We start from the raw sequence: 19,711 nt of genomic DNA, 5'->3' as shown, positions 1-19,711 counted from the left end.
TTCGTCCGCGGGCTGGGATTTCCCCTCCACCCATTTTTTCGCGGGCTCATGTTCTACTACGGGCTGGACTTCCATGATTTGGCCCCCAATTTCATCCTCAACATCTCGGCGTTTATCGCCGTGTGCGAGGCCTTCCTCCGCATCAAGCCCCACTTCGGCCTGTGGCTGAAGACCTTCAACGTTAAACCGAAGGTGGTGGTCATCCAGCAAGAGGAGTGCGGAGGCGCCATGGTGTGAAAAATGCCCAACGTCACCTGGCTCAAAGGCTCCTATGTGGAGACAGTGAAGGGGTGGCAATCGGGGTGGTTCTACATCACCGAGCCGCGTGACACCAATTGGGTGGCGGCCCCGAATTTCGATCCGGCATCCCCACGCGGCTCACCTCCTGGAAAGAGAAGGGCCTATCCTGGGGTTCATCGGTGGAGCTGACCGGACTCCAGAACAGTGTTAAAAACATGATAAGAAAGAAAATCAAGCTTGTCAACATGGTCCAGGTCATGCTCTTCCGCTGGATCCTCCCGTGTCAAAGACGGGCATTCAATATGTGGGAGTTCGACCAGGCTAAGCACCAGACGCTGCGAGAGCTCTTTGACACGACACACCAGGACATCTGGAGGGTGCTGTTCAAGTCCTACGAGGTACCTCCTCCCCTTATCGAGGATCGCGGACTCAGCGCAAAGCGCCCTGCCAATCCGGTAAGCTTCTTATATCTCATAAGACGTTTCTTTCCCCTGTATAATCATGTGGGGGATCTAAGCCTCCCCGCCATTTAATAGGAATGGGTCGCGACAGCAGAGCGGATCGATTGTCTGGCCCCACTGCCCGAGGATCCAGCAAGTGCTCTCTTAATGGAGATGCTGGTTCCAGTGCCCTATGAGGCGTCGGAGAAGAAGGCCAAGAAGAAGGCCACAGGGACCAGAAAAGGTCTCCGGCGCAAGGTCGTATCGGACTCATCATCCAATAACACCGAGGCACCCTCCTCCCATGAAAATGAGGAGGAGGAGGAGGAGGAGGAAAGTTCTCCCCCCAGCCGGGGACACAAGAAAAGGAAGGCCGCCCTGTCAGGGGAAGCCGAAGGGTCCAAGAAGGGAAGGACTCTCCTTCCCGACTGCTCCACGGCAGCCGCTTTTAGCGACGAGGATTGGTTACCCAGGGACAAGCCCCTAGCGAAGTCGTAAGTATCCGGATACCGTAATAATTCTTGGTATGTTTTATTTTATTACTTCTTATCATGCCGAAGATGATCATGCAGCCCCTCCAAAGCTCGTATCGACGTATCCTCTTCGGATGAGTCTTTGGGCCCGTCGGAGATGAACAACGATTCACTCCCGACCGCCTCCTCCTCCCGCCCTACGGACGACGTCGAGGTGCTTTCTCAAAGGGTACCAAACCAAGGGGAGACAGTCCGGAAGCGCCCCAAGGAGACATTCTGGATGTTGGGTGCACGAGGGGAAAGACTCCCATGGGCTCTAATGCCGGGGGCAGCAAGACTGTGCCGATGGCCTCTGTCCATCCAGGGGCATCGGAAAATTTGTTGGAAGCGCTTCGCGACGCTTCCATTGACGAAGAGCACCACACTATCATGAGTGCGGTGGTCAAGAATATTCAGTCCGCCAAAAGCGGACTGACTGAAGCATGTGCCAGCCTCCTAACAGGCTTTGAGGTAAGTAATCAAATTATGAGAAAATGTTACAGCATAGACAGTAGCCCCTGATGCTCTGTTTGGTGTTCGGAAGAAAGTCCGAACAAAGGATCAAATAATAATCACAGGAGTCTAATCAGAATATGTCTATGTGAATAAGCAGGCTTCACTGCTGGCCGCTGCCGCTCACACGGCGGAGGCCTCCGCACTGAAGCGGGACCTTGAGCGATCTGAGGAAGAGCTCGGCCTTACCAAGAGGCAGCTCGAAGAGAACAAAGGTAAGTGATACCTCGTCTGTTTATTGATAAAAAAGGAAACTGGTTGTTAGATCACAGGATCGTCATGAATTTTGCTAGGGGCCACGACCGAAGTGGCGACCCTAAAGAAGGCGTTGTCCGAGGCCAAAGGCAAAGCGGCCAAGGAGCGCATCGAGCGTGAGAAGCAAGAGGCCCGAGTCGGCGAGGTTCAGCAAGAGCTCCAGTAGTTTGTCAAGAAGTACGAGTCCTTGGAGGGTGACTCTAGGACGCAAGGGTCCGAGCGTGCGAAGGCCCTCGAGAACGCACAAAATTCCAAGGCCGAAGCCCAAAGGGCCCTCCAGGAAATTGAGGTGATCAGGAAGATAGCGGCGGGTAAGGAATTCATTATGCAAAGCAAGCATGTGAAGGAAACTTTCCTTTTACTTACCTGAATTTGGAGCTCTCCAGGAGCGTTCACGGATCTACCCAGCAGTGTGTCGGATGCCGCGGAGTTCTATGGGGTCAAGGAAGGGAGCCCGACGGAGAGGTTGTTCTGGTCTCAGTATACTGGGACCAAACATCCGATGCCCTTGAGCGACCAGTTGAAGCAACTGGTCGAGCTTCACAAGGCGGCCGAACTGGCCATGAAGGGCCTCATAGTCCGGATGTGGCCTGGCGAGCCCCTGCCTGGCAGCTATTTCGACCTGGTAAGGTGGCTTGTGAATGCCTGCCCACGGTTTGAAGTCATAAAGCGGTCCGTCTGTATTGAGGGTGCGCACAGGGCTTTTGCCCGGGTGAAAGTGCACTGGGCGAAGATGGATGCCGAAAAGCTGGTGAAGGAGCGGCCGCCGGAGGGCAAGGAGCATCGCCACCCCGAAAAGTATTATGACAGTGTCCTGAAGGGTCCTCGCCTTGTGGCAGAGGAATGTGCTAAGGATCTAATATTTGAATGAATGTACTCATGTGATCCTGTAATGTGAAACAAGTTCATGTGCACTATGTAACGCTTGTTGATTTAAAATATTACCTTCTGTGCGGCCGTTTATAAAATTTGAGCCAGTCGTCGGCTTCTGCCCCCATGTAACTAGTACTGAGGTGTTCGGGATAAACCTGACCACTCTTTATCCCAGTTTTGTGTCCTTAGAAGGAGTTGTTCAGCACAACGAGCTAGGCAATCGGACTATAAAGCTTTATCACTCTCACTTAGCCATAGAAGTCTACAATTTTAAATTTTGGCGAAGCCCCTAGTATTCGGAAGGCCGAACTTGGGGAGCTATGTACGCCTAAATCGGACAAGGCTGACTCCTCGCCCGAAGTGGAAAAAATCTTTAAGTATTTGAGACCTCTCGAACAGCGGCCAGCTCTCGCCGCATCATGACAGTCAGTTTTCGGCTTTCTCTACTGAGGTGCTCGTCCGGAAGAACCGGGACACAATCGCAGTAGTTCTCCCAGTGCTACCTTAGCCAATATAGCGGAATGTAAGGTACCAAAATATGGGAGCCGGGCAAACCCAACTATTGAGCCAAGACATGATTCGGAGCTGATGCATATAATGGTATAAGTTCGGGGTGCCGCACTGTCGAAAGTGTTCGGACTTTTCATGTCGTGTTATGGGGTATACTGAAGCCCCTGGCGCACTGGTCGTATCAGAATGTATGGGTGCGACTTGTCGTAAGTAAGCAGACAGGAAAAAAAGATAAAGGAATGCAATAATGAGCTGATGCTGTATATTGTTATTTAAATGATACGTCAAAGCGTATGCATACATGTAGTGCAATAAGTAAAAAATAGGACTATTTGACATGTCCTATCCAAGGTCAAGCTGCGTGTGGGTATGCAAAACAGGTATATCGATCGTTATCACAGACCACCTGAGGATTCCCTTGTACGTCAAAGCTTCTTGCTTCCTTGGTGTTTCTTTCCCGTGACGGGTCCGATAATCAGACGATCGGAGAGGGCCTTCAGAGAATAGGGGCCTGAAAGGAAGAAAATGTTAAAGGTATACGGGTCCTGAAGCGGTTGAGACGCATTGTGGGCCGTGCCATGGCCGTGCCTCCACCTATGCCCATGGTATCTTGAGTGCGTAATTATGTACGCGCGGCGCAAATTTCGCCGCTTGACTGGGACTAGGACGGAGGCCGAATTGCTAGGAGAGCTCTAAACGTGCCTAGCGATCCTCTTGCAGGGTACTCCGGACTCGCTTAAAGGTGTCCGGGGTCTTTTTCGTCGAATTGGCGGTTTGCCTCATGAGGCTGCTTTGCGCTTCTGCTGCAAGGGCCGCAGTGTGCTTCTCCGTGCGGAGCGAGTGTTCTGTGTTTCCATTAACTGTTATAACCCCGCGAGGTCCTGGCATTTTGAGCTTGAGGTATGCATAATACGGTACCGCATTGAATCTGGCAAATGCGGTTCGTCCGAACAGTGCATGATAGCCACTGCGGAAGAGGACAATATCGAAGACTAACTCCTCGCTTCGGAAGTTGTCCGGAGATCCGAAGACTACTTCCAGTGTTATTGAGCCCGTGCAACATGCCTCTACACCTGGGATGACACCTTTAAAGGTGGTTTTGGTGGGTTTGATCCTCAAGGGGTCTATACCCATTTTGTGCACTGTATCCTGATGAAGCAAGTTCAGGCTCCTACCACCGTCCATAAGGACTCGAGTGAGGTGAAATCCGTCAATGATGGGGTCAAGGACCAATGCGGCAGAACCGCCATGACGGATACTGGTGGGGTGGTCCCTGCGATCGAAGGTGATCGGACAAGAAGACCATGGGTTGAACTTTGGGGCGACTGGCTCCATCGCATAGACGTCCCTCAGTGCACGCTTCCGTTCCCGCTTGAGAATATGGGTTGCGTATATCATGTTTACCGTTTTCACTTGGGGAGGAAATTTGTTCTGTCCTCCTGTGTTCGGCGGCCGGGGCTCCTCCTCGTCATTGCTATGCAGCCCCTTTTCCTTGTTTTCGGCATTCAACTTGCCGGCCTGTTTGAACACCTAGCATTCTCTATTGGTGTGGTTGGCTGGTTTATCAGGGGTGCCATGAATTTGACATGAACGATCGAGTATGCGGTCCAAGCTGGACAGGCCCGGATTGCTTCTTTTGAACGGCTTTTTCCGCTGACCGAATTTAGAGCCACTGAATCCGGCATTAACTGTTGTGTCTTCGGCGTTGTCGCCGTTGTTACGACGTTTGTGTCTGTTGCGACGTGGCCTGCCGTTGCTATCTTTGGCATCTGAATTGCCAGGGTTTCTTGATGTGTTGTTGCTGCGAGCCAGCCAACTATCCTTGCCCGCACAAAAGCGGGTCATGAGTGTCGTGAGGGCTGCCATGGACTTCGGCTTTTCTTGGCCGAGGTGTCGGGCGAGCCACTCGTCGCGGATGTTGCTTAAATGCCGCTAAGGCCTCGGCATCCGGATAGTCAACGATTTGGTTCTTTTTAGTTAGGAACCGAGTCCAGAATTTCCTGGCTGATTCCCCTGGCTGTTGGGTTATGTGACTCAGGTCATCGGCATCCGGTGGTCGCACATAAGTGCCCTGAAAGTTGTCAAGGAATGCGTCCTCCAAATTCTCCCAACTGCCAATGGAGTTTGCTGGCAGGCTATTGAGCCAATGCCGAGCAGGTCCTTTGAGTTTTAATGGGAGGTACTTGATGGCATGTAGATCGTCACCGCTGGCCATGTGGATATGGAGGAGGAAATCTTCGATCCATACCGCGGGGTCTGTTGTGCCATCATATGATTCAATATTCACGGGTTTAAAACCTTTTGGGAATTCGTGATCCGTACTTTGTCAGTGAAGCATAGGGGTGTGCGGCGCCTCTGTGCCGGGCTATATCACGACGCAGTTCATACGAGTCTTGTCTGCTGTATTCGGCCCGGCCGGATTTGCTTTTAGTATATCCGGCGTGACGGTCGTGGTCACGCGTTGGGGCGCGACCCCGTGATCCGTAGATCGATCTTGCATGTCCTGCCTTGTTTTCCAATACGTCTCGCAGGTCCTGCGTATTACCCCGGGCCTTGGTATTTTTGTTTAGCTGGCGACGGGGTGCGGGCTGGACTTCGGCCTGATATGCCGCTTTGTCTCGGCCACGAGGTGGTCGGTCAGCCGCATCATACGCTGGGAGCGTGGGCTTTAATGCTTCCTCCTCGAGTTGGGGTAGAAACATGCGCTTTGGGTAACTTTTGTTTGGGCGCTCAAGTTCGTATTCCTCGGGCACCAGGACCTCAGTCCATCTATCCGCTAGCAGATTTTGGTCAGCTTGAAGCTGCTGTTGCTTTTTCCTTCAGGCTTTTTGCTGTGGCTATAAGCCGGTGCTTGAAGCGCTCCTATTCGGCGGGATCCTCAGGCACGATAAATTCTTCATCGCGAGGCTCACCTTGCTTTCAGAGAGAGGCATGTAATTGTCATCCTCTGATTCCACGTCTGCTGCCTGTTCCTTAGGGCTAGCTTGCCCATCCTCCCGCTCGAGGCCTGGCTGGAGGGGATTGTCTTCGTCTTCGGCGCTATCCGCAGCGTTATTGTCTCTTGTGCTGGTATCGCTGCTTTTGCTATGGCGGGGCTTAGAGCGGCACCGATGACGCCGGTGCTTAGATTGCTTCTCGAGGGGATTATCCTCCATTGCCTTATTGCCGTCGCTTTCTTTGGGGGTGTCCACCATGTATATATCAGATGAAGAGGTGGCAGTCCAGCACCCTGTGGGCGGTGGTTCTTGTTCTTCTCCTACATCATAGTCCATACCGTCGATGTCTTCGGAGCCGAAATCAAGCATGTCGGTTAAGTCGTCGAAAGTCGCTATTAAGTGGGTGGTGGGTGGGGGACGAATTTCTTCGTCGTCCGCTTCCCACTTAAGCCGGACACGGTTTGGCCAAGGGTCTCCTGACAAGGAGAGATACCTCAATGAATTTAGCACGTCGCCCAAGGGCGAGTGCTAAAAGATGTCCGCGGAGGTAAACTCCATGATCGGTGCCCAATCAGATTCGATAGGCACGGACGCAGGCGGTTCGGAGCGTGTGGTCGGGGATGAATCCAAGGGTCCGGCAACACAGGTCTCATAGGAGGTGATGTCAGTATTCAGCTCTATCGCCGCTGGGTGTGCGGCCTCTGTGGCGGGGTCCATCCACCCGTTCTCGGACGGCACGATCTGCTCCGGATTGGGGGCCGGAGTAGCCACAGGTGTGATCTCCCGAACACCGTCCGGCGGCAGAGCTAAGTCATGCTCGTCGTGACTGTGCGGCGCACCTAACATGGGCTCGAATCCATCGAAGATCAAGTCTCCGTGGATGTCGACAGTATAGTTCAAGCTTCCAAATCTGACCTGATGGCCAGGGGCGTAGCTCTCGATCTGCTCCAGATGGCCAAGCGAGTTGGCCCGCAGTACAAAGCCGCCGAATACGAAGATCTGACCGGGGAGAAAAACCTCACCCTGGATCGCATCGTTGCCGATGATCGAAGGAGCCATCAAACCTTATGGTGATGACACAGTGGAACTCTTAATGAAAGCACCAATGTCGGTGTCAAAACTAGCGGATCTCGGGTAGGGGGTCCCGAACTGTGCGTCTAAGGCGGATGGTAACAGGAGGCGGGGGACACAATGTTTACCCAGGTTCGGGCCCTTGCTATGGAGGTAATGCCCTACTTCCTACTTAATTGATCTTAATGATATGAGTATTACAAGAGTTGATCTACCACGAGATCGTAGAGGTTAAACCCTAGAAGCTAGCCTATGATTATGATTGTTGTCCTCCTACGGACTAAACCCTCCGGTTTATATAGACACTGGAGGGGGTTAGGGTTACACAGAATCGGTTACAAGGGAGGAGATCTACATATCCGAATTGCCAAACTTGCCTTCCACGCAAAGGAGAGTCCCTACCCGGACACGAGACGAAGTCTTCAATCTTGTATCTTCATAATCCAACAGTCCGGCCAAAGGATATAGTCCGGCTGTCCGAGGACCCCCTAATCCAGGACTCCCTCAGGCGCCACCTGTGGTGGGGCGTCACCGGTCGCACGCTCGAGGGCGTGCTGACGCACCTCGAGGGCAACAACGACCCGCCGCTGGCCTAGGAGGTTCGGCTCCTCCTCGTCGTCCTCCTCCCATTCCTCTTCCCACTCCTACGGCTCTCCGGCGCTGCTCGGCGTCAAGGCCGAGCCCGCGGCGGAGACGCCGCTCGGCCGACGCACGCGCAGCGCCGGCATCGTCATCAACGAGGGCGGTCGGCGCGCCTCCTCGTCGGCTTCTCCGCGCTTCGTCAAGCCAAAGACGGAGCCGGGGCTCGCGCCGGTGAAGACGGAGCCGGGTCTCCCCGCCATGAAGACGGAGCACGGCGACGCAGAGCTCGACGACGACGCAGCCCTGGAATGGGCGCGCAAGGACTCCCTGAAGATGGCGAGGGAGCGCCAGCGCGCCGCCCTGGCGCGGTTCGAGCAGCGCCGCTGGGGCCGCGACGAAGGAAGAGTCGTCGTCATCGAGGATAGCGACAACGATGACGCGCCGCCGCCACCAGTCTGCGTTAGGGACGCCGGTCAGGGATCCACGAGGGACGGCCGCATCAAGGAGGAGAAGTCCGACGACGACGACGGCGGCGGCGACTACTCGGCGTTCAGCGACTTTCTGTTTTAGTTATATTTGCTATATACCGCCGAACATTTTAATATATTCCGAATTTAGCCAAAATTTAGTCGTGTTTAAACGAAATCGTCAAATGTTTTTTTAAAATATGCGCGTCTGAGGGCGGCCTTGGGGCTGATGACTGGGCACCAACTCGCCCCAGACCCTTTTTTGCGCCGGCTCGCCCCCGGAAGACGATTTCAGGCGCCCCCTGGCGGGCCAATGGCTGGAGATGCTCTAAGCTTTGCTGTCGAGGAGGACTTCCCCCAGTTCAACTTTGCCGCCCCCGCCGCCACCGCCAACACATCGTCTGCGGCCGGCGGACGCAACGAGGCTTCGTAATAGCCTTTGAGACTAGTCACAGTGGTAGTAACTTCAGCAGTAACATCGAATCCAACTCAGCAAATTTTCTTATGTGGCAATAAGTTAATGAGGAGAGAGGTAGTTGTAGTAACTTAGCTAGTTACTGTAACATCACATGTCCCAATGCAATATGAGTCTATAACCTAATAAATGAATCTTTGCATGTTACCGTCCTTAAGTTACTACTCCCTCTGTAAATTAATATAAGAGTGTTTAGATCACTAAAATAGTAATCTAAACACTCTTATATTAGTTTACGGAGGGAGTACCCACTATGAAGATAGTAACATAATTTAGGGATATGTGTATGTTACTAGTTTATGTTACTATTCATTGTGGCTGAGCGACATGGTGGATCTCTAGCTATAGGACCAGTAGTGTTGGTATTTATTGGGAGGAGGGTTGTAGTGAGAACCGGATTCACCGACAAACACGAGACGGAGACGAAGAGTGCTCCTGCTGCAATCCGCCTAGGACTCCGCGTGCCGCAACAATCTGGCTTCTCTCGTCTCGTGGGTAGCGATGCGTTCCGCTGAATTTCCTGTAAGACGCCAGGCAGAACCGTACGCTACACAGGGGCCCATTTAGACCGATCTTTTTCTCCGCTCGTCTACTAACACCTGGTACCCCTAATTGTTTTTTTTTACTAACACCAGGTTTTATGTACTATAAACACACACACACACACACACACACACACCTGGTTAATGTTCTAATGAAAAAATGAAGACCAGGTTTTCTCTGGTTTTAATCAATTTAGTTCTGCTCTATTTTTTATTTTCACGTTTTTCAATAGGTTTTATGTACGGTTTTTTTATTTTTTTACATAGAAATTTTAAATTCAAGAACATTTTTTTAATTCATAAACTTTTTAAATTCATGAATATTTTCTGAATTCGTGAACATATTTAAAGTTCATATTTTTTAAAAAAAATATATAATTTTTGAGTTCACAATAGTATGTAGATTTAGCAATATTTTATAAGTGTGTCCATTTTTACTGATTTTTGAGCCATATCTATGGGTTTTCGTACGCTGAGTTGCACCATCAAAATATCAAACATGGAGCAACTAGCGAGTTAGAGCGAACGGAGCGAGAGGGCTATTGGGCTGCAGACCAATATAACTAAAACATGTAAATTCATCATGTGTACTAGCATTAGCAAATTATCACGGGAGAGAAATAGTAGTTACAATATACTAAAATAAGCAAGTTGGTATAAGTAAACACATAAAGTTGCAACACATCACTAGAACTCAGTTTACATGATTTTTTTTGGATACTTACACAAGCATTTGGTTTAGAACAATCCTGCCTTTAGACGAAACAAACTGAAAAGGGATGGCAAAAACAATAAAAAAACTAACTAGAAATATATCTTTAATACACACAATGATTTACGAAGAGACTTTAAATGCAAGAAAAATGTACAACATCTTTACAGAAGTAATCATACTCACCAACCTTTCATCAAACATAGTGAGATAACAACGAATCATTGACATTCTCATTCAATAAATCCCCTTCGCTACCGACTAAATTATCAGTGTCTACAATCATTCTTCTGCATAAAAACAAAATGCATCATTATTAGTAGACGGAACATTTTCGTATTTTTTTTACCAGAGGGGTTTTATATATTTCGTGAGCTACGTAGGCAGCACTCGGTTTATACAGACCACCACCGTCACGGAGCTGTTAAGCGAGGTGAGCACTGTTGCCACAATATGCCGAGTTTTTTTATAAGCCAGGTGTACTTTGGACATTTGCCGTCATAGGACGTAGTAAGCCGAGGCCTCTTTCGTTGCCGTGTGTCTTGGCGCTAATACTCGGCTTACACCATCATGAGCGGAGTAACCGATAAACCACACCCGGCTTGCAAAGAAACAGAAGAAACATATGTTTTTCCTATAGTGCTACAAGTCACTACACGCATGTGTGGTTCCACATCACCCCAGTTATTATTAGCCATTCGATCTAAATTGATGGCATCAATTGAACCAATTACCCTTTGTCCTCCCAGGGCATGCATGTCGGTCCTCGGTGAAACATGTCAACTAATTCATTTCCTGCCACCTCTCAATTTGATTGATTGATTGGCCATTAATTCTTTACTGCGCATTATTTATTTTTGGAAGAGAATCTCACAAAAACTTGTCAATGCAATTCGAAGCTACTCAATGCATCTGGTGTGCCTAAGTTCAACCACTTCCTTGACAACACAAAGCGATGTGATGTTATTTATTTTTTGTGTTTCACTTTGGGAACTATAAATTCTAGAGACGGGACTTCCAATGCTCTTTGCAGGGACTGTACTGGTAAGTACTTGAGGGCTTCTGTATGGGTGTCCAACCCGGCCACACTCGAAGCCTTCTCAATCTGGGAAGCATTGGGTCTTGCACAGGATTTGTCGTTATCACATGTGATAATTTTCTCTGATTGTCAGGGAGTGATCAGTGATATACCCAGAGATACAAGAGGGTGATATGCTACAATCATCAAGGGGATTCAAGCCACGTCAAGCCAGTTCATCAAGCGTACCTTCATTTGTGAAGGACGTGAGACCATAAAGGCACATAGCCTTGCTAGACACGCTTTAGGACTTTTGACAGGATGTCATCTTTGGCTCTTAAACCCACAGATATGAATTGTATCCTAATGAATCTTAATTTTGATCAACAATAAAGAAAAGTGCGTTTAGATTAAAAAAAACTTTAGGATACTAAAAATTATTTGAAAAATGATATTCCTTATTAATCATGTGTCTACAAATTATCTATATCATCGTTTTTACTCGGCACAAATTCCGGCAACAACGCCCAGGGCATGCATGTAATTTAGAAAACGCACCTGAAACATCCACCGTCTCATTCATAATAACCTTATATAAAAATAAAAAACTCAACACAAGTAGGCGATTACAAACCATGGACATCAGGTTGTACTAGAACTTAATAATAATAGTAATTGGTAGAGCAGACATGCAGAAGCTCTATATACCTACATATACTTATTTTGGACCGGAGGGAGCAACAATCGTCTTCCAGCCTCAACCTCCATGCATCATACATTCCTGCTGAATCTTCTAGAACCTTAACAATAAATAAAATTAAGATTCTGACTAGTTAACAAGAAAGCACAAGCAGACACTCTCTCCACGTTCCACCTGGGTACTTCTCGGATGGTGGGTTGGCATGGGCTGAAAGCAAAGAAACCGTAATGATGGTATGGACCTCGAAGGCAGTCATACCCAAACAAATCACCTACTGTGAGTCCAGTCCATGGCATCCCCGACATCACTCTTCCCCCCTTGAGCTGGGTTAGTGGTGGCAGGCTGCTGCTGTGGCCTCTTGCAAGAGTAGGATCCCAGAGACACCGGAGCTCGTCATTTCATATTCTCCTTTGAAACTGCACAAAGAAGAACATATTTTTGGTGTGAGAAAAAAACCCTTGCCCTTATCATTTAAAATCACAACCAACAAAGTCCGGCAACGCGATAAGAGTCTAGAACAACAATTTCTAGTTCTAGAATGTAGTAGTAACATCCATGCTAAGAGCATCTCCAACAGCCGCGCTAAACAAGCATAGTGCTGCAAATTTGGCCATTTTAGCCAGCGCGCAACCCTCCGGGTGTCTCCAGCGGGCGCGCAATAACCACGCGCACGGTATAAGGAGTTGGGCGCGCTGTCCGATTCGCTATCTCGCGCCATGTATTTGAGGTGCCCGCTTCCGCGCGCGGCACACTCGAGTGCTCGCGCCGCACTCTCTCCTCTCCGCCTCCTACACCCCGCGCGCGTCGGCGCCGGCGAACTGCACCCCATGGATGCACGCGCCGGCACCCCGCTCACCTCATCCTATTGCCGCGACCCGTCCACCGCCGCCGCCGCCGCCGCAAACCCTAGCGCCGGCACCCCGCTGGAGCTCCTTCGACCATCGGCCTCACGCGCGGCCTCTTCATGCCGCCGCGAATGACCTCGACGGCGGGTGGCGTCGCGCCGCGTCGCCTTGAGCCGCCGTCCCCCTCCCCCCCTTGAAGCTTCCCAATGCGGTGCGGCCGAAGAAGGGCAAGGCATCGGCGAAGAACAAGGCGGCGGATGGCTCCGGCACCTCGAAGGCGAGGAGGAAAAAGCTTGCAGGGCGTGGGACGGGAACGGCGGCTACCGAAGCGCCGGCGAGCTCACTCGTTAAGCCAGCGGCCGAGGCGCACAACGTGTTCAACGAAATGCCCCCAAGGTAAAAAAAATCAACGTTTCTTTTCTTGTTATTTTTTGAATGCATTCATATAGATAGCTTATTCGCATTGTTCAAAAAACTTCGTAGTCTCAACGATGATGCATACATGTCAACTATGGGTGTTGGCTCCAACAATTCACATTGGTCTCAAACCAATGACATGCATTTTGAAGACCATGAGTTCGAGGTGGACGAGGAGGGTGAGGGCATTGTCGACGCGCCAAAAGGAAGAGCGGGCAATTACACCAACTCCGATGACATCTTACTATGCAATACTTGGTTGCAAGTGTTGAGGGATCCATCCGTTGGAGGTGATCAAAGTAGAGATGCTTATTGGGGGCGGATGAAAGAACACTATGATGTTCACAACGTCAGTGGAATTGACCGCTCCGAGAAACCACTTCGGTCCTGGTGGTCGACAATCAACTCGGATTGTCAAAAGTGGGCGGCTTGTCAAAAGGCAGTTGACAAATTGAACCCAAGTGGCACAAATGAGGACGATAGAGTAAGTGGCATTTCCATACATGTTCATCATACTTGTTGTTGGTGTTCGAAGTGCTAACTTGCTTTGTTTTCATGTAGTACCACATTGCACAAAACTTGTTCAAAGAAGAGGAGAGGAAAACCAAGAAGGGGAAGATCAAGAAAGGAAGGGTTTTTACCTTGCCTCATTGCTATAACGTGTTGAAGGATGATGAGAAATGGAAGAAGCGTGAAGATTTGGATGATTTGAATTTGAGCAACAAACGCAAGCGAACAATTGAGTTGAATGATGATGATGATCAGGAGGAGGATGATGCATCAAGTGACGGCAAGAGAAGCCCCACACCCAACTCGGTTTCATACTCGAAGCCAAAACGACCGGATGGGTGCAAGAAGGACGCAAAAAAAAGAAGAAGAGGAAAGGAGATGATGAGCTCAAAAATGCTATGGAAGCTATGGAAGCTATTGTGAAGGCAAGAAAAGAAGCCAACGAGGTGAGGAAAATGGTAAGGAACCAAGATGTCGCGGCCGAGGAGAGGAAGTTGGCGGCCGAGGAGAGGAGGGTGGCTTTGGAGGAGAGGAAGGTGAGCAATGAGGAGCGAACTAGATTGTTGGAATGGGAGAAGCACTTGTTCTTCTTGGACACATCTATCCTCAATGAGGTGCAAAAGGAGTAGTCAATCTTGCCTGTGAAGAAGTCTTGATCCAAAAAAGAGCCATGATTCGCACAATGGGTGGCGGTGGCCTTGGCGCCATGGGTGGCGGTGGCCTCGACGCAATGGGTGGCGGTGGCCTCGGCGCCATGGGTGGCGGTGGCCTTGGCGCCATGGTGGCATGGGTGACTTCGGAGGTTCCGTGGGAGGTTTATGTGCCATGGGAGGCATGGGTGGCTTTGGAGCACCCCCCGATGTTATGGCCGCCATGGGAGGCATGAGTTTTGCTTCTCTCATGGGAGGCATGGGTGCACCTTCGGCCGCCATATGCGGAATGTCTTTCGATGTGCCTCCTCACACACATTCCCATGACGGTGCCGTTGAAAATCTTGCCAACACCGTCGGAGCTTCACGTGATTCGGTGCACGATGAGGAGAGGGAGGAAGAATCATCTTCGGATGAGGCAGAATCGTCTTCCGAAGATGAGGACGAAGACGAGGAGGAGGATTGATATGTCTTTCGTTTGTGTCTTGAACTTGGTTTGCATTTTGAACTTGGTTGGATAAACTTGTGGGCATGATTTTGAACTTGTGGGCATGAACTTTTATTTATCAACTTGTTTGTGTGAAAATTTATATGTCATGTTCATTGCATTTTGAATGTTTTCAAATCCATTTTGTGTCTAAAATGCCATATATGCAATGCCCCAGCGATTCGCGCGCGTTGCATTTTTTGCACGCTCCTGGAGCGGCACGCGTGCTGCATTTTAGCGCAGCGCTGTTGGAGCCAGCGCTGGCGGCCGCGTAAAACCAGACGAACGGCGCGTGACAAATAAGTTTTTAGCACGACGCGTAGCGCGGCTGTTGGAGATGCTCTAAGAAAGGAAATTTTTTAACAGGAAAATCTTGTGGTCACCAAGTTAAGGTTTCGATTTTGAGGTCATATATATATGAACCTGTTACCAGCTATGTTTAATTAACCACCAGATTGACCCCAAATGATAAAACTACAATTCATGTCATGGTCTACATCTCGAATGACTTTGAGCAAAGCATATCGCCGTAGTATATTTATCATCAGAGCATCTCCAACAGGCGTCGAACGCACCGCACGCAAAAAATAGCTTTGCCGCGCGCCCACCGCCTAGTTTGGCGCGGCACGCAGCGCTGGCTCTAGCAGCCGCGCTAAAATGCAGCGCGCGCGCCGCTCCAGCAGCGCGCGCGCCCATCTTTTACAACATTTTCGGAAGCATAGATAATAAAAAACGATAAATTTACATAGATAAAACGATAGAGTGCATAGATAATAAAAAACGATACGAATGTATTTTACATCGGTGCAACTAGATAGATATTTCGAAAGCATAGATAGATAAAACTACGATGCAATTACATAGAAACTACTATGACATACATAGGTAGAAACTACTCCAAGTCGCTACCATCATCACCATCATCATCCTCGTCGGTGTCGTCCGAGGTATCGAGCCACATGTCCAACCAACGTTCATCGTCTGACGTGAAGATGGACCTCTCACCTGCTGCAACGATATCGGACAGCGCATTCGCCAATGCCTTCCGCCATCGCCGGTCCGCCATGGCTCGTCGATGACGACCTCCGGGTGGCGACGGCGCCACTCCGCCATGGCTCGCTCGTCCTCCTCGGCAATGAGGAGGCAGCGCTGCCGCCGAGCGTGGTCGGCAGGGTCCATGTCGGTGATGAGACGCGGCGGAGGGGCGACGCGCTGCGCCTGCTCGCGCATGAAGACGTCCCGGAAGTTCATCTACGACCGGGGCCTGTCCAAGCGCCACGCCGCCGCGTCGTACGCGTGGGCCGCCTCGTGCGCGCTCTGGAACGACCCGAGGCCGAGCCGGACGTCGCCGGACCGGATCTCGGCCGAGTACCAGCCGTTGGGGCGCTCGCGGACGCCGCCGTAGCCCGAAGAACCCCGGCGGCGCGGCGACATGGTGGCGCGGTGGTGGCGCGGAAAGCGGTGAAGCGGCGAGGTGGCGAAGCGCCGAGGTTGCGAAGCGGCGAGGTTGCGAGGGGAGGGCGCGTTGCTGTGTTCTATGCGCGTGGCGAGCGCAGGATTTTATAGGGAGGCGCGCTTCGGTACAACCCCCCTCCCCCAAAAATGTATAAAGGGTAGGGCGGTCATTTCACACGCCGTATGAAAATACCCGCCCGTCGTACGCACGCCCGCGTCGCCGTACGGCGCTGTCGCGTACGCCCGCCCGTCCGCGCCCACGTCCGGTGTACGCCTTCACGCATGCACGCCCGCCCCACTGCATACGCCCGAGTGATTAAAAAAACCGGTCGGGCGAACCCTATCTTCACGTCGCCTCAGGCGCCGCCACCGCCGCCGCCATCTCCGGCAGTACCTGGCCGATCGGGCGATACCGGACGCCGAGAATCGCCCGTCGTCAGCCCGGCGTGCTGTTCGCCCTCGCGTTGTGTGTGACTAGACGCCGACAACCGCCTCGGTCGGGCAGACGCCTCCGTCGTCGCCAGCTCGTAGCTGTTCACCGTCGAGTCTTCGGCGAATCCCAACACTATTCTCATGTCTGACGAAGGCAATGAGGTACGCGAGGCGCTGGCATAGTGATTTAAAAACGGATTTTAAATGCAAAGATGTTACGTGAAGTTTGAATGAATCTTTGATTATATATGAACGTGTATAGATTGAGGCTGAAATAGGATATGACGGTGATGATGGCGGTAGCGAGGACGGATCATTGTCATTGGATGAAGACGAACATGACGGCGAAAATTATATGAGTTTGGATGAGTCTTACAGTGGCAATGTAAGTGGTCTGCATGTTGTCTTACATATTAAATACAAGCATCCGCGATGACTATAACATGTTTGAATTTTCACAGATAGGAGGGGATGATGACAATGAGGATATGGATATAGATGATTCATATGGTGAAAGCGGAAGCCATGTAGGTTTAGATTTATGTATTGTAGTTTTTTTAAAGTGACATGAAAAACGCATCAAATCTTACATATCATATTTACAATTTGCGCAGATGGAAGTGGAAGGGTACTATGAATGGAATTTTTTCGATGATGCCAATGATGAAAACGATATTGATGCATCTTATAATGACAGCTCGAGCAAAGTAAGTAGTGGAAAGTGAATACATATGATAGTCCTTATACAACTACTTACTGACATATAAGGTTGTTTGTAATTTTTTCCAGGGAGAGGTTAGTGGCGCGTGCAAAAACGATGATGATGCCGATGGTGATGAGTGCAATTTTGACACTGGGTACGATGAATACCAGCAAGAATCACTGGACAGGCATTGGACGGTGATGTCCACGACGTTCAGGACAGACGAGGAGGCATATGATTTCTATAACGATTATGCGAAAAAGCGTGGATTCAGCATTAGGAAGGACAACTTGAAATATGCAAAGGGTATCTACGCACCTAGGCGCTTGAGGAGGTTTCTGTGTTTAAGGGCTGGGAAACGACAGGCCAAGTTTTGTACCATGAAAGGGAAGAAGCGCAGGTTGAGAGCGGAGACTCAGTGCTATTGCGAGGCCCATCTAACTGTGAAGCTTGACAGGGAGCGCTCCATTTGGTATGTCAGTAGTTTCAGCGATGATCATATTCACACTCTTGCTAGACCGGATGAAGTTATATATCTTCGATCCCATAATCAGATAAAGGAATAGCAAAAGCTTGAGATCTTAGCAATGGCTGGTGCTGGGCTCAAAAAACATTGGATTTATGACAACTTCGTTAGTAGGTATGGATCATATGCACGGGCTGGTTTCGGCAGGAGGAAGCTTTATAACATGTGTTATAGGGAGAAAATAAAGTTGCTAGCAAAGGGTGATGCGGACACTGCGATTGGTATCATGATGACGAGAAAGGCAAGGGATCCAGACTTTTTCTTTGAGTACACTGTTGACGCAGAAGGCAAGCTGAAGAACATGTTTTGGTGTGATCTCAGTCACGTCGGGATTACCCTGACTTTGGTGATGTAATCGTATTTGACAACACTTACAAGATGAATAGGTACGGAATGCCATTCATACCTTTTGTTGGTCTAAACAATCATTGTTGCACCACTGTGTTCGGTTGTGCTGTTGTGTCAGATGAGACGGAGGATACATATGTTTGGGTGTTGCAGACCTTCTTGAGAGCTCATTGTCAGAAGAAGCCGAGGTCTGTTATTACAGACGGAGACGCTGCCATGATAAGGGCTGTCAGGAAGGTCCTTACTGACGTGTGGCATCGACTTTGTTCGTGGCATATAGAGAAAAACATGCAGAAACACCTCCACCACAAGTCCCTTAAGGAGTTCAGAGCTCTTATTTACTATGCCACTACACATGATGAGTTTGAGGCGAGATGGACAGCTTTTACAGCTAAATGGGAGTCGGAGAAAACTGAAACATGGTTGCATAGGATGTACAGGAAGAAAAGGCTTTGGGCTGCATCATATCTCACCGGTGGGTTCTTCCTTGGTATGCGGAGTAACCAGAGGAGCGAGAGTATGAACTCTTGCCTTCATATGCATCTTGACTCTGGCATGACAATTGTTGATATGGTTGTGCATTATGAGAACTGCATTGTTCGGCTCCATGAGAACGAGTCACACGACGACTGCTTGTCCACACAGACACTCCCTGTACCAGTACTCGACAAGTTCAAATGCATTGAAAAAGCCGCTGCCCGTGACTTCACTGCGGTGAACTTTTACCTCTTGCAGAAAGAAATGAAGAAGGCAGCGGATCTTGAGATCATAGATATACTCGGTGGAGCCGTCAGTAGGAGATTCATAGTGGCATGGAAAAATAACAGGCAACTGAGATTCAAAGTGGACTATACACCTACTAATTCAGAAGAAACAGTGAGGTGCAGTTGTAATTGTATGAAACGTAAAGGTCTTCCATGCAAGCATGTTCTTTATGTTTTAGCCAGGTTGAACGTGAAGGACTTACCTAACTACTTAGTGCTGCGAAGATTCACCAAGAATGCTAGAGGTGGACTGCCCGTTGAGGGAGTCATGGATTAGGGGGTCTCCGGACAGCCGGACTATATCCTTTGGCCGGACTGTTAGACTATGAAGATACAAGATTGAAGACTTCGTCTCATGTCCGGATGGGACTCTACTTGGCGTGGAAGGCAAGCTAGGCAATACGGATATGTATATCTCCTCCTTTGTAACCGACCTTGTGTAACCCTAGCCCTTTCCGGTGTCTATATAAACCGGCGGGTTTTAGTCCGTAGGACAACATACAATCATACCATAGGCTAGCTTCTAGGGTTTAGCCTCTCTGATCTCGTGGTATATCAACTCTTGTAATACCCATATCATCACGAATAAATCAAGCAGGACGTAGGGTTTTACCTCCATCAAGAGGGCCCGAACCTGGGTAAAACATTGTGTCCCCTGCCTCCTGTTACCATCCGCCTTAGACGCACAGTTTGGGACCCCCTACCCGAGATCCGCCGGTTTTGACACC

General features: G+C 49.9%; 1 protein-coding gene and 1 pseudogene across 1 annotated transcript in view; one reads left to right on the top strand and one right to left on the bottom strand.

The window, feature by feature from the left end:
* Positions 1-8,078, bottom strand: part of LOC147978666 (uncharacterized) — a 69,786-nt gene extending 61,708 nt beyond the window's left edge. The window contains exon 1 of the mRNA XM_087514843.1: positions 8,064-8,078. Within this exon, the coding sequence (XP_087370969.1) occupies positions 8,064-8,078 (15 nt within the window). The remainder of the gene's footprint in view (positions 1-8,063) is intronic.
* Positions 8,079-17,819: 9,741 nt separating this feature from the next.
* Positions 17,820-19,260, top strand: LOC147978665 (protein FAR1-RELATED SEQUENCE 5-like; annotated as a pseudogene).
* Positions 19,261-19,711: the final 451 nt, after the last annotated feature.

This window comes from Triticum urartu, chromosome 3A (genome assembly GCF_056163025.1).
Source record: "Triticum urartu cultivar PI428250 chromosome 3A, HENAU_Tu73, whole genome shotgun sequence".
In the NCBI taxonomy this organism is placed as follows: Eukaryota; Viridiplantae; Streptophyta; class Magnoliopsida; order Poales; family Poaceae; genus Triticum; species Triticum urartu.
This window is presented reverse-complemented; position numbering and strand designations above follow the sequence as displayed.